This window comes from Scomber japonicus, chromosome 21, assembly GCF_027409825.1.
Source record: "Scomber japonicus isolate fScoJap1 chromosome 21, fScoJap1.pri, whole genome shotgun sequence".
NCBI lineage: Eukaryota > Metazoa > Chordata > Actinopteri > Scombriformes > Scombridae > Scomber > Scomber japonicus.
The window spans coordinates 24,141,327-24,156,138 of NC_070598.1; the positions used below are offsets into that span (position 1 = coordinate 24,141,327).

The window sequence follows — 14,812 nt, forward strand, 5'->3', positions numbered from 1 at the left end:
ACACACTGCATTCTGGTGACAAACACACAAACACATCTTTGTTTACAGGATTCTTCTAATAGATAACCAGGAGTGTGAAGGATAATGCCCTTTGAGCTGCATGAGCTTGACTGTTGAGTTTCTTGAGGGCCGTTTCCACTGCAGGAACTTTGGGGTCATTTTACTGTTGGTGTGTGTTTCCATAGCAGGACAATGTCCCGGAACGTTTTTACGGGGGCAAAACGAGTCCCTGCCTTGGGGTATGTACTCTGTATGGCCCTGGAAAATTGACTAGGTGCTGATTGGGTATACTCAAAGCGGGATGTGACGTCAACAGGAAGCGCCAAGATAAGCACCATTTTTAAAACCCAGCAGAAGAAGAGTAGTGGTAGAAGACGGAAATTCCTTAATGGAAACGGGAGTATTAACAGTAGCTTAAATGGATCTTAAAAAAAAGAGCAAGGTAGAGTTGAGTGGTAGCAAAGTAGAGACGTAGCATTGAGTATAGAACAGTATTTGTCTGAAAAGGTGAACATGAAAGGAGTGTTTGCATCAAGAGCAAACAAGGAGATGTTTTACAAATTAAAATATAATGAGAAACATGTACAGTTATTACCAAGGAGGGGAAATTAGAAACAAAAGTGTCAAATATAGGCCTGTTTCTATTTTAAAGTCTGACTCTTTCTGCATTGAAGTAAATACAGAACAGAACAGAACATAAATTGCCAATGGTGTTTGAATATCTCTATCAATATGTTTAGTTCAGAGCTGAAAATATATTGAAATGGTTTGTTTCTTTTGATTGTTCTTCATGAGTCAGTGCTCAGAGTAAGCAGACTGTGCAGCTGGACCCACCTCTGGTTCCTCTGGCAGGGTTTGTATGCGCAGGGGTTACTTAGGCGGCACTGGCCAAAGACAAACTGGTGGTCCTTGAATCCCATACAACGAGCCACGCAGCCACTGGGGTAGGTCCGCCCGTTAGAGGCACACACTGGGACGAAACGGTCCGGACAGTTACATGGAAGACCTGGGGAAGGGCAGGGGGAGACGGGGAGGGAAATGAGGGTGGGAAGTGAGTACAGCATCACTGTGATGGAATGGGTGCAGTGGACAGGGTGTCTTGGGTATATGTTGGATGGTAATGTGACAGAAGCCAGTGTTGGAGTCCACTATTATTTCTTATTTATACAAGATAGATAATAGTTCCTCAGGTAAGGAAAAAAAAGGACTTTAACGTTTAGAGACGGTAGAAACAACTCATTAAATAGTCTTGTTTATGTACTGATGTAACATGGTCCAAACTATACAAAATGTCATTAAATAATAATAAAAAAATTCCATTTAAAACTTATTTTCAGTGGTAAAGATATATATTGTACATGTTCATTAGAGATCTCACTTTCAAGAATAATGAAATGCCTCAAGTGTCAGCCACTAACTCTCCCCGAAACATCAGTAATGAGAACTTTAGTCTGAGAGAACACATTTATTATGTTGGTAAAGCAATTTAAACATTTATTGAAGCCATTAGGAGAGTAAGTTATTTTGTGGACAATGTCTTTATACCCTTTTCTAAATAAAAAACATCCTTATTTCTCATACTATATTTACCGGTACATTTTCTAAAACTCTTAATAAATGTTTTTGTTAGAATTGCAACCTATTCAAATTTTCATGATATTTTAATTGTACGAAACAATTTAAGATACTAATGCTTTCCAAATATATACTTTTATATACAAGTGACCAATTGTAGAAGAAAATCATCCAGATCATTGTATGCCTCATTTTCAATCTTATTTACAGTATCACTCCTAACCATTCAACTAACCTTCATCTCCTTAACAGTACACCAGCAGAGGTGAATAGTAGAGATCCTGACCAATGGAACTATTGTTTTTCCAGAGTATAATAACATATACTGTATATTTAACAGTGTGAATATTATTCAGAAGTCTTGTAGAAATCATTAAATTCAGATGGCTTAAAAACATATCTGGCTGTCTGTTTTTTCTTTTCTTGTTGCTGCCCTCCGGTGTGTTCAAATTGTCACAACATAACAAACAAAAACAGGTTAAAGTGAATAAGGTTTAAGAATGAACAGGGTACATGGTGGTTTGGCACATAATGTTCTACATTAAAGACAGAGAAACACACACGAGCGTTGGTTGCCATGTGGTAAACAGACTCACCAGTAAAGTGTCGGCGGTCCTTATCGGAGCTGTCAAAGCTGAGACATTCTCTGGTGGAGCAGATAGTGTCACCAGCGAAGCAGGAACAGGTGTGGCAGTCGATCCTGAAAGATGTCCCGTGGCCTAGTGGTAACATACAACAAGACACACATCAGGACAATTAAAGAACACATGGAACATGCAACTGTATGTTTATGGTGTCATTATAAACAGAGTAATGGCAATAAATGTCCTAACTCTGTCAGCTTTTAGTGACTTAGAGAACTTTAACTGTTTGTTCAGTAATTGCAGAGACAGCTGTGGAATGTAACTAAGTACTGAAGTACCATACCTCAGTTCAATTCTGAAGCAATGCTACTTTACTTCACTATTTACATTTTCACTACATTTATTAGACAGCCATCCATTGTTACAAGACTAAACTACCCACTGCTATATTATTATAAAATATTGCTACAGAAAATGTTACTGATAATACTTCTACACTTTTAGATTGTGGCATTTCTACTTTTACTTAAAGCTGTGCTTATCCATATTTTTATATTAGTAATGAGTCAAATGAGTGATGAACCCACAGATAATGATCACCAACACTGCAGTTCTCCTCAGTGCTACAGCGCTTTTTTTTAAAAGTCTTTCAGCACATTGTTTTGGTTTTAGAGCCTACACATGTAATTACTGTACCATTGTCTCCAGCTGGTCAAGAGAGAGAGAGAATGAATAATACTGGATTTTAATCAGATGGACACAACTCTGAATGAATGTGAATGGATGTGTAAGTAGATAACTGAATGCTAAAAGTGGCAAAAAAACGCCTCAATAAATGTTGAATTAAGAAAAGAATCTGAGTTTGGCCTCCACCACAAGATAAAATCAATAAAAGAGAGCTAACTGATTGAAATAATTTATGAAGTAGTCTGAAGTAGTCTTTTTAAATCTTTCTATGTTATGTCTATGTATGCCAGCTAGGAAATCATGAGTTTTCTCAGAATATGAAACACTTGGCCCATTGTAGGTTTTAATGAAAAATACTAAAGCTTTGAAGTGTCTAATGTCTGAGTCTAAGGTAACATAAGTGATGAGCTGACCATCATTAATGTGGGACCAGTGTTGTTTGATGGTGTGCAGCTGTAGAGCAGTGATGGAGTGTTAAGGCAGAGAGGAGTGAGCCATCTAATCCTGAGTGATAGGGCTGGATATTAGTATCAATATGATATTTCCTTCTACTAGTATGTGATTTATTTCATATTTGTGTCAGAAATGATTATTCATGTTCTTGTTCCGACATGGGAGCAGTGATGTATTAGTGCCATTACAGCACTACTGGCTCTACCTCTTATCTATCATATTAAAAATCCACCCATTTAAAATTCTTTAGAAGCCTTGAGAATATTTGCACTCAGAGAAAGTCAACGTTTCTGCCATTTCCTGTCCAAGTAATAGCTCCATCACAGAAAGTTAACTTTCAAAAAACTTCTCCAATATTATAGGAATAAATTGGTTGAATTAACAGTAACAAGACAATAAGTGATTAAGAGGAAAGCAGTTAAATGCATTAGGCCAATGGAATGTAAATCAGGGTGCTTACCCTCGCATAGTCAACATTAAAAGCGGTTAAATATTTAAAATAAATGAGATTGTATATTATAATGCAGTCTTGCCAGAAGAGTTGCTGCTGCACATTAAGGAGCTTTTGTCATGCTAAGTAGGCAAGCAAGGCCCCATTTAGACACAATATTATTGTTACACTCACATTTCTCACAGTTTAACAGTTTCAGTTTGATTTACTCACCACAATCTCTATAAATAATGTCCTCTGACTGTGCAGTAGCATCAGTCCAGAATAGAAAAGCCATGAGCTGATAAAAATGCATCTCCACTCATGTACATCAACATCAGCCCACAGAAATAATGAGTACCAACAAGCATTTAATGGGTCTCTTTCCCTTGGGTTTGACCTCCCAAGCTACATACAGATTGTCTTTACTCTTCAGCCAAACACTCTGAACACAAACCATATTAAAAGACGACAGCAATTAAAATAGAATGGAATATCTTCAGCAATAGAGTGTGTTATACAGACAGTTTCTTTCCTCCAGATCTGAGAGAGACTGAGGGTTCCACTGTCCATAGAGGCACAGCGGTGCTATCTCTGTAGACCTATTTATATACTGTTATGATGTTGGATATCATGTTAAACATGGTAAAAACTTGAGGCAAACATATGTAGAAACATTCCCTGCAAGTCAAAAGCCAGGGCTTCAACCTGCCCTGAATGTGACAGTTTTATCAATTTTGACTATGAGCTGATGTCTGTCGTACATGCCCATAAATGGCTGTCCATTCAGTAGCCTTGGTTGCTAAATTATTTTTTTTGTTGATTTTTCACATGGTAGTGTTGTCCACACGACTTCCAGCAGAGCTCAATGGGATCAGGCCTAACAAGTTAAAACGGCCTGTTTTAGGCAAAGGCCTGTAAATATGCATAATATGTAAATAGTCAGGCAATGTGACTTGTTATTTCCAAAGTTTCCATCCAAATTTGTGAAATGTTAACCAAACATCACGTTTTTGTCCATTACTCTTTCATGAATATTAGGCTTTTAGCTCATCCAGACAAATAGTTGGTGAACACCAATCAAACCAATGTGGAAAATTTGATGAAAATTTCTGTTTATTTCATGTATTTATTTGAGGAACGTTACAGTCTTGTCATCGGCCCAGATCTTTTCATCTGCTGGCAATTTTCATGTCTACAATGGAAACTTGAGTGATAAGTCATGATTTATTTGCAAAGTCTGTTTCCATTGACCTTTGTTGCATTTCTTTTTATCCATAATATTCTGCTATTTTGCTTTTTTTCCCCCCGTTTTTTTTAATGCACAAATTGTAAATGTGTATAAAAACACAATAATTTTGAGATACCCAAGCAGCACATGTGCTGGACAGATGGATGAACTGTTGTTTGTCAAGAAATACTTCCAGCACTAAAAACCACAAATTGTTGGTTTTACATTTCTAGTTTTGTGTGCGTGGGTTTGTGTGTGCATTCAAAAAACAGGATACAACATGTTAAATAGTGAACTTTGGATTTTGATTAATCTATGTTTGAACTTGAAGGGAGAGTCCATGTGACAGCTTGTAAAGACAGCAGGCAGACAGGAGGGAAAGACAATGGCAGGCACTGTCACCTGCTAGTGAATAGGTGTCACCCTTTAACAGCTACAAAAAGTCCAAAAAGGAAAATACCCCCTGAGCCAACAAGAGCGAGGGCGGAAAATGGCTCATTGGCTGACAGAGCAGTAACAGACACTGGAACGGAAATGAAAATAAATCAAGTAATTGGCACAAAAACAACAGCTGCTGGACACGAGCTGGAGCTGTAGCTGATCCAAGGTAACATCGCTCCGTGGCCTAACAATACACCAAGGCTGGATGAAATGCCTTAAGCTGATGAGACTGGGACCTCACATTGACCAGTATCTCCTGAGAGAGGGGTTAAGAGTTGAGTGCAGCAGGATATAGCCCACAGTCCGCCTAGCATCAGAGTCCCAGTTGTAGAAGACACAACATCTGATAACCAGAAACCCATCCAGCCACAACATCTGATGGAGAAGAATATCTAAATTTACAGGCCACATGTGAAGTGGCCTAAGTCCTGCAGCAAAAAAAGGGTGGGAAACGGTAAATACAGATCTGACCAAGATCCTGGAAGGACTTCAAGGAACAGCACAGAAGAAGCTAGAGAGAATAAGCAACCTGATTTATGAATATGGGGTAGAACAATTTGGAGCAAGAGACCCAAGAATAAAACGACAACAACCTCACCCAATCCAGAAGGAAACAAGAAAACTAAGCATCAAGTCAAGGAGAGAAGGGACTGCAGGAAGCAATGGATGAAAGGTTCAATAGAGAAGAGGGAGAGATTCAACAGACCTAAAAAATACCTAGCAAGACTACAGAGGATAGAAGACCCCTGAATTCAGCCTAAGAAGAGGAAGAGGGCCAGCACATTGCTCTACCTGTACATAGATCTGTTGAGATTTGTGAAAGGGCTGATCACAAAGGAAAAAAGCAGAACAGTCCAAGTGTCAAAGTGAGAAGTTGAATACCATCTGACAACAGTATACACAAACAACCACAGACCTGAATAGATGAAAATACCTACTGACATGCCACCCATTCCTTTCTGTGGAGGCTAATAAAGGTGGTGTGGAAGTAGAAAAACATCCATAAAGCATGGTGAAGAGCAGAGGAAGTATTCATCCCAAAAAAGAAAAATGCCTTGAAAACTGATCAATTAGCACACATAAGTCTCTTGAATGCTGTAGGGAAAATTTTCTTCAGCATTGTTGCACAAAGAATGGCAACCAACCTCAAAGACAACAACTTGATAGACACCTTAGTATAGAAAGTTATCTTATCAGGTTTCTCAGGATGCTTAGAAGATTCAGCCAGGATATGGTGTCAGATTCAGATTCTACAAAAGCATTGAATTCCTCGACCTGGCCAATACTTTGGGATCTAACCCTAACCCTCTACCTATGAGCCTTTACAATGGCCATGGTATTTATTGTCAGAGGATCCAAACAGGCGGTAAGAGAAGAACACAGAAAGGTTAGGTCCTCAAAGGAGTGAAACATACTTGTATGGGCCCAAATACTGGTGCCCAATACCCCTATTTTTAACAATTTCAAGTATTTCATTGATGATAATTGAACTTTGTGAAACACAAACGAACCGAAAGGAACAGAAGCTCTTAAGGATTCTGAAAAGTTGAAATACATTCAATGACGAGTGTATCCTTGCTAAAATTTTTAAGTGGAGTTCAGCTCTATACAAAACAGAGCAGTGTGTGTTCATTTCAAACCAAACATCTGCCTTCAATGAGAGCCAAACAGCGAATGCCTCCTTTGAAGGGGCCGGCAAAAACAAAGCTAGAATAGTTATAAAGCTTGGACTGTGAAGAACCTGAGTTGGTGAGGAGAAAGACGAGGGGGTGACACACTTAATGAAAGTGGAAAGGTGTGTTATCTACATTAATTTAATTAAAATTAATTAGAATGACTGAATGTTGAATGAGCTGATAACACAATATTTAGTGTTTCAGAGTTAAGGTTTCCATCCAAATGTATCACAACATTTTAATACACTTTCAGAAAATAGTCAAAAGAAAATGAAATAAATAAATGCTTGTATTCCTGCGCTGCTGTTATGTGAATATTAAGAGTTGGTTCATCAAGATAAACAGCTGGTAGCACTAATACTCCAGTCACTTGCATTAAACCATTGCAGAAGAAGAGGACACAATGAGATTGTGTTGTTAAAAGAGTGAGTCAGAACTCAAATAATCGAAAAGCATGTAGAAAATGTGATGGTAATATGATATTTGTGTTTGTTTCATGTATTCATTTGAGGAACGTTAGTGTTGCTACTCACATATCTGAGCCTCGTTTCCTTCAAGCATCTTAAGACTAAAATGATTGTAAAATTCATTTTATGAACCTTCTTTAGCTTAAGAGGTGTTTCCAAAAAGCATTATAACTGCTCTAGGAGATGATTGTAGATTAATGAGGGACTCCTACCTAAACAAGAAGGAACTCGCAGAACACCTTGCAGGAGGAACTAAAAACTGTTTCATGTAAGTCCTTATTATTTTCATTTATTTTTAAGTCTTTTTATTTTCCAAGAATGCTGATGTTCTCCTGTCCCTGCATCGTATATTCATATCTTCTGGCTAAACTGACACTTCCCTGATGGAAGGCCTATATTTTCTGTATCTTCTCTTTTCTCTCCATTTATGATATGCATGTTCAGCAGGTTTAATATAAAAATGATGACAGAATTATGTGCATATCTGTGAAATTTATAGAAACCTCAACAGCTTCATTAAGTTTTAATATGATCTCCAGAGTAACATCTGCCTCGAGCAGCAGTTAAATCAATCAAAGTTTACTTTCTTAAACCAGGAATTATAAAGACTGTATACTGTTTATTCACCTTTATTTAAATAGTTTATAATACTTTGTGAAGTGTGTATCTTTAATGTATAGCACAGCAAGGTAACAAAGTAAGTTTAAAATGCATTCATTGTCACCTTCAGCACCAGACAGCTGAAGTCAAAGTTGCCCTCCAGTCAATGTGAGCTTCACTGTGCAGAATGATGTATGAGCAGAGTTTAGCACTAAAAGACTGTTTTCATATTCATCTGCAGAAAGGGGTCCAATATGCAACTTACAGATATGTGATATGGCAACTTGAAGCTTATTTAATGTGGATCTCAAGCCACCCTACAAACTACTTTTAGGGAGTAAAATGCCACTCTGTATTGTTTTGATGACTAATTTTTTTAGTTAATATACTTACTCAGAATTAAATAAATATATAAATCACTGTACTATCTTAATGCACTCACCAGGTGTATAGTTTTCTCAGTATTGTTTATTGTGCCCTTGTATATAGCAATGACCCCAGAGAAAAGTATTACGTACTCTTCCTCACAATGCTGGCTAAAATACTTTTTGTTACAAGCCAATGTTGTGAGGACTTTTTGAAAGGTTTTGAATTGAGTGCCCTCTAGTGGCAGTGGCAAAAATGGCACTGTGGCATTCTTTCCTCTTCCACACCTAACAAATCAGACCCAGAGACACTTTATACTTACAAACACTTACAAAAACTATTGAACATACTGACTGAGTATTCTTGTCCTCAGGAGTATGGACTCATGAGAACAGGAGTACTCAGTGAGTTTGAACTAGTGACAGTCTAGGAGAGAAAAAGACAGAAAATATAAAATAAGGTGCTTACTAATTCGACTTTGTCTTTCTTATCAGTTACTGAGAGTACTAGTACCAGTTTTTGGGGATTTTTTGCTTAAAAAGGTGAGTTTGTTCTCTGACTACAGTTGGCCATATCCTTCACTGTTTCAGTCTGTCCCAAGCAGCTGTTAACATACATGAAGTCATCTCATTATATGGATTTCAGTTGAGTGTTTTAATATAATATCTACCATCTGCAGCTAAAGCAAAGCACATTTAACCTTATAAGGCTCACTGAGGAGACTATTTGGATCCAGGTGCAGCTGACAGCAGTCACTGACAGTCTGTGGGACAGTCAATACCATTCTGCCCCAGTCACCACACTAGAGGACATTCTGGGCTTCAGTGCCTAATTAAAGAAGAACACATTCATCCTCACTAGCAGTTTACTGCTCCATCTGTAAATGAATTGATGTGGTGCCTCATATAATTGGTTGGGACGAGGAGGCTGATGATTGATGACACTTCTGGCTTTTTTATGACACAATACTTTTTCATTTGAGGCTGGCTTTCTCTCAGACTAACACTGGATTACTCACATCAGTGCACACTGGAAGAGAAGCTTTAATAACGAGCCCAAAAATGACATACTGAAAATATCAAAGTGTTCTTGAACCCTTCTGACTACAGAAATGACCCTGGCCTGTTCTCAGATTTAGGCATTTGGAGTTTATTATGTAAAAGTTATAATTAGTCTAGGTGATATGAATCAAACTTTAAGAGGCACAAACATGTTTTATGTCTTAATTTATGAACGTATGTATGAATGAATGAAGCTGTGCCTAGTGACGCTAATAGCACTTAGATTGAGCAGTGTTCTTGAAGGCTTTGCATTGTTGGACACCTAAAATCGTCACATAGAGACAGAAAAAGGAGACTCAGTATTGATACTAGGGGGAATCAGAGTTCTAAAATACCATCATTTTGCAAAAAATTACCAACAAAAATCTCTTTGCAATATATGTATATGAATGAGACTTCTATGTGTATCCATTAAACAAAGAAAACATAGAAACTAACATAGTTTAGTTGCTGTGTAATTGGCTAGAAAGTCTGCCAGTCATCTCTACTGACACCTGTGACTGGCTGGCTGTGAACAAGTAAGAAGTGAAGTAGTTTGTGTTGAGGTGTTACTTAGCTTTAATTGCTGACTGGCTAAGGTAGACTGGGTAGTTATAGTTTTTTTATGGGACTATAATAAAATATAAGATGTAATGGTTTTGTGAGCTGTAAAGATAATAATGGGCCACTGCACACTAACAGGTATCATGACATTAAATGATAGATTCACAAACATTAAGCCTGTCAGTCAGATGTCCATATAAATATTAACCATTGCTTGCTATCATCTATTCATCCTGTTCATACTTGCCATTAAAAGATCTCTTTTATGAATGTGCTTTCATTGTAAGTGACGGGGGACAAAATCCACTGTTCATGCTCTAGGCAAACATGCCTTTCAAAGTTTATTTGAAGCTAACATGTAGCTTCAGCAGTCTGAATTATTAAAGTCAAGTGAAAATTGTTCAAAGTTGTAGTTTTTTAGTATAAAGTCCCCTCTTTCTGTGGCCCTGTTGAACTGTGGTGTAGAGACAAGAATAAAAAGACTAACTTTGGTAGATAAATTCATCCAGGGAACAAGGACTCTAGACTTTATCAACTATCACTTAGATTGGATACACATCAGGGAGGGATCTCTAAATGAACAGTAGGAATAATTACATTAACAATCAAATACTGTTCATATTCTACACCCACTGTATGTTCTGGGTCAGTTTTGACCCGGTCTGAGAGTCATAAAAAGTGTCTATACCAAATGTTGACCTGATCAATAAATGTGTGATTAAACCTTGATTCATGTATCAGAGAGCAGAGAGAGTGTATTTTTTAGCTTTTACACCACTAAACATCTCCTATCACACAATATCATGTCCTATTTAACCTAAGACATGAAAATATAACATAGTAATAATGATGTAAATGTATTTATAACTTTATGGAAGTGTGGGGTTTATTGTATAACCATTAGAGCCATCAGTCTTCACTGCTACATCATAAAAAGAAATCCTCATACCTACTATCTTATTCAAACTATTAACTATTCATTTCACTAAAACACATGGCAATAGATACGGGTCAAATTTGACCCAGAACAGCCTTAATGGACAACATTTTTTAACATTTGTGCATTTTGGGCCACTAAGGAAAAGTCATCAAATTTCAGGGTAAAGCAACAAAATTTTTTTTTTTTTAAAGCTGTCAAATGTCACACATGGATTGAATTTGACATGAACAATGTGTAAGGGTTAAGAAAACTCTGTTTCAATCTATCCTTTAAAGATTTAACAAACAGCAATCATAAAAAAACAGACTTTACTGTACTGAAGGTATCTGAAACTCTCACCTTTGAAATGAACACTTAAAAGAGCTGTTGTGGAAATGCTGTGATGTCTATATGAATGTTTAATACTGTCACTGTCTCTGATGTTAAAGTCATGTTTTGTATAACCAACCAACCAGCCCTCTGGCCCTGCTTCCTCTCAGAGGTTTTAATAAAGCCACATGGCATTATGGGAGCGGTTCCCCTCTGCTCTGATTGCAGTGCCCCAGATTAATCATACTTGTCAAAATTCAATTCTGCTCTCTACAGGAAGTGATGAATGGAATGAATTATTTCCCGACTAATTAAATGAGGGTCATACAGGGACGCCGATCCGATCCGCCGGCAGTGACATTACCTGTTTATCACTGCCATCCTCATCACACACTACAAAGACTTTTACTTTTGGAATAGTTTTACAGCTTGCATGTCACCACTGGGTGCTGCTAAAATACAGCCTTAAAAACTAGTGACCTTAAGACTTTGGGATAGACAGACAGACATGAGGCTGCTCTTACTCTTCCTCTGTCCTCCTACAACGCAGTGCTTGTTGGTGTCCACACAGGGCATCTCTGCACAGTTTTCCAGACGCCCACTGGGTCCACAGCTGCACACCTCATAGCACCCGGCTGGACCCAAGCGAGTTGGCACCTGGATACGAGCATCCTGCTGCACCAAAAACTCTGAGGCTTCGCCCAGTTTACAGCCTGAAAGAACACACACACACACACACACACACACACACACAAACACAGAGTTACTGCTTTGCTCCAGAATCAACATAATATAAGCTGATGAAGTGCCTGCATGCATGCCAGTTACACGCACAGAGAGACTGGCGTGCTCCAGAGTGAACATAATATAGGCTGATGTGGTCCTACCTGGCACACACAGATATGGTTGGCAGTTGAGTTCATCGAGGCAACCCTTCCTGTTGACCTGGCATAAGTGGTTGCTAGGGCAGGGGTTAGGGTTGCACGGATGAATAACCTCTTCAACGATGTTGTTGCCGAGGGAACTGGGAGCTAGAGGCAGTCGGAAAAAATGTAAATCAGGATTAAACATGACAGTTATGAGAGTATTTGTGTATTACAAGAGTTTCAGTGTTAAAGCCCAATGAGAAAGGAAGAGACTAGCCCTACTACAGTGTTTCCGGGTAAACATATACTACATACAGCCTATACTTGCCAATATAATAATTTAGATTTCAAGATTTATTTTGGTATTACTTTTGAATCAAATCACCACTGCAGAGCTTTCTAACAGAGGTGTAGACTTCAGATGAAAGTGTGTTTGTCACTGCAGAGCAGCAGACAGCCAACAGATGAGACCTTATATCATCACATCCAGATGTTTACAGAGTAATCCACTGATAATATTACACTACTACAACATTCTCAGACATAGTGAACATATTAAAAATAAAAAAAAGAAGGATCTTTTTTATTCAGTGCATTCTTTCTCTTTGTCAAAACCTGACACCTGCATTACCCACAATGCAACAGTTTGGTATGTGTTATTTTAGTGGTGCCTAATGTAGCCTGGAGCTGCTAGCCTCCAGCACGGATGAGGAACCATATCTCCAGATGTTTTTCATTTTCGTAGTCTTCATGACTCCTGTGACATCACTTGAGGCAACTTATCAGATTTCACTCAGCTCCAAAATAACAAATGATTGTAACTGTGTTGAAGGGAATAGCACATGGCACACCTGATTTCCTTTTAGATTTATGAAGTGTATTTCAAACTCATAAATACAATTTCTTTATTACATTGCTACTAATTATTAGTCTGCTTGGGAATTTTAAATGGCATTATATCTTCTGAAGGACACATAATGGCTTGTTTGGGACTGAAAACAAAGTTTAGTACTTGGGCTGCTCTGACATGTGACTTACAGTAGCTCATTGTTTATAGCATATGTATAGTTCAGGCTTGTCAGTCTCACTTCAGTAAGCACACCCGCTGTACCTGACCTGCACAGCACCAAATGACAGACAGAAACATTTACGACTAGCTGGTTAATAAAGTCGAACATCTAGCAAGCTAAAGCTCCAAATCTTTTAAAACCATTGCTAGTAGACCAGTGACTATCAGTGTAGTGTGGAGTCATTTAGGCTTTCAGACTTTGAGAGTGCTTTGATAACTGACACAATAACAGAAATGACAGAATTAACTCTTACACAAAGGTTATATTTATCTACAGCTGTTGCTTTATAGATGAGAAGAACTAGAAATGTTTCACATTTTCATTCTGAATATTTTAATTGCTCAGCACAGTTCTTTCATACAGAAAGCTCATTTTTACTCTTAAATATAAAAGTGACTAGTCATTGAAAAGTTTCCAAGCTGGCTGTCGTGAAAGTCTCTAATTTGCTCTATATTTCACTACAGAAAAGAACGCAGAGTGCTCTGCTGACATTTCAAGCCTCCCTGGAGAACATGTGTCCTGTGTACTGTCACTCACTGAGGTATCTGTGCAGGGGGATGCAGCGTTCAGGGTCATCGATGGGTGACAGCAGCTCACAGATCCGCTCTGGCGTTTGTCCCTCGTGGAAGCGTTTCCTGTCCCCACACTGGGTCAGGATGTCCACACAATCTGACCTGAGGACACATAAGAGAATTCTATAAAATGTAGTAATTTACCACTGCAGTCTCCTTGTGCAGTAAGAGATTGTACCAACATGGATAAAGAAGTTTCAAGTCAGTTCTGTAACAATGGAGTTATATATATTAAAGCTATAGGCATTATCTACCTTGTGTCTTATAATGGAACCACAGTGATTGATTGTCACTGCATGAGAACACACATCATCTGTAAGGATTGGCCAAACAGAAGTGGTTATGTATGTCCTTTACATCTACAAATGTTAAACTCTTAAGGTGGTGAGTGTAGCCTGTGGCTGTGTGTGCACAATGTGTGATGGTGTAGAACATTAAAACCTGACAGGAAAGTTATGTCTGACAAATGACTGAACAAGACACATAGCCTAAGGTACGGAGCGCTGTTATGTGTACACACACACACACACACACACACACACACACACTCCAGACATGACACAGCAGATCCAGAGAGAAGGGCAGGCCCTCCACCTGTCCATCAAAGCCCAGCCACATGTTTTAAGTTCTCACCCCTCATCACTCATCAATCACTGACTGCTCAGCTTCGTTCTGTGCAGACAGTGAGGAGAAAACGAAGAAGAAAAGAACGACAGAGGAAAGGCTGAATTCATCTGCTGTAGGTATTTAAGTGGTAAGTAAGTGAACATTTTTCTTTTATTCATTTGCAATTTTTAAACAGAGCAGATGTGATTCCTGGCTACTCCACTGTTCCCCTTCCACTCAAAAGGGTGTTTTGTTTATTGCTCCATTACTAAGATATTGTTCTCTTTTCTGTACAGAATAATGTATGTGCTGAGTATCTACTGGAGGGGGAAAGT

At 38.3% G+C, this 14,812-nt stretch overlaps 1 protein-coding gene across 1 annotated transcript in view; it reads right to left on the reverse strand.

Annotated features, from left to right (window-relative positions):
- reck (reversion-inducing-cysteine-rich protein with kazal motifs) overlaps positions 1 to 14,812 on the reverse strand; it is a 96,168-nt gene that overhangs the window by 20,029 nt on the left and 61,327 nt on the right. Inside the window, 5 exon segments of the mRNA XM_053342418.1 lie at positions 835 to 1,006; positions 2,172 to 2,294; positions 11,888 to 12,076; positions 12,251 to 12,394; positions 13,837 to 13,973. Coding sequence (XP_053198393.1) covers positions 835 to 1,006; positions 2,172 to 2,294; positions 11,888 to 12,076; positions 12,251 to 12,394; positions 13,837 to 13,973 — 765 coding nt within the window.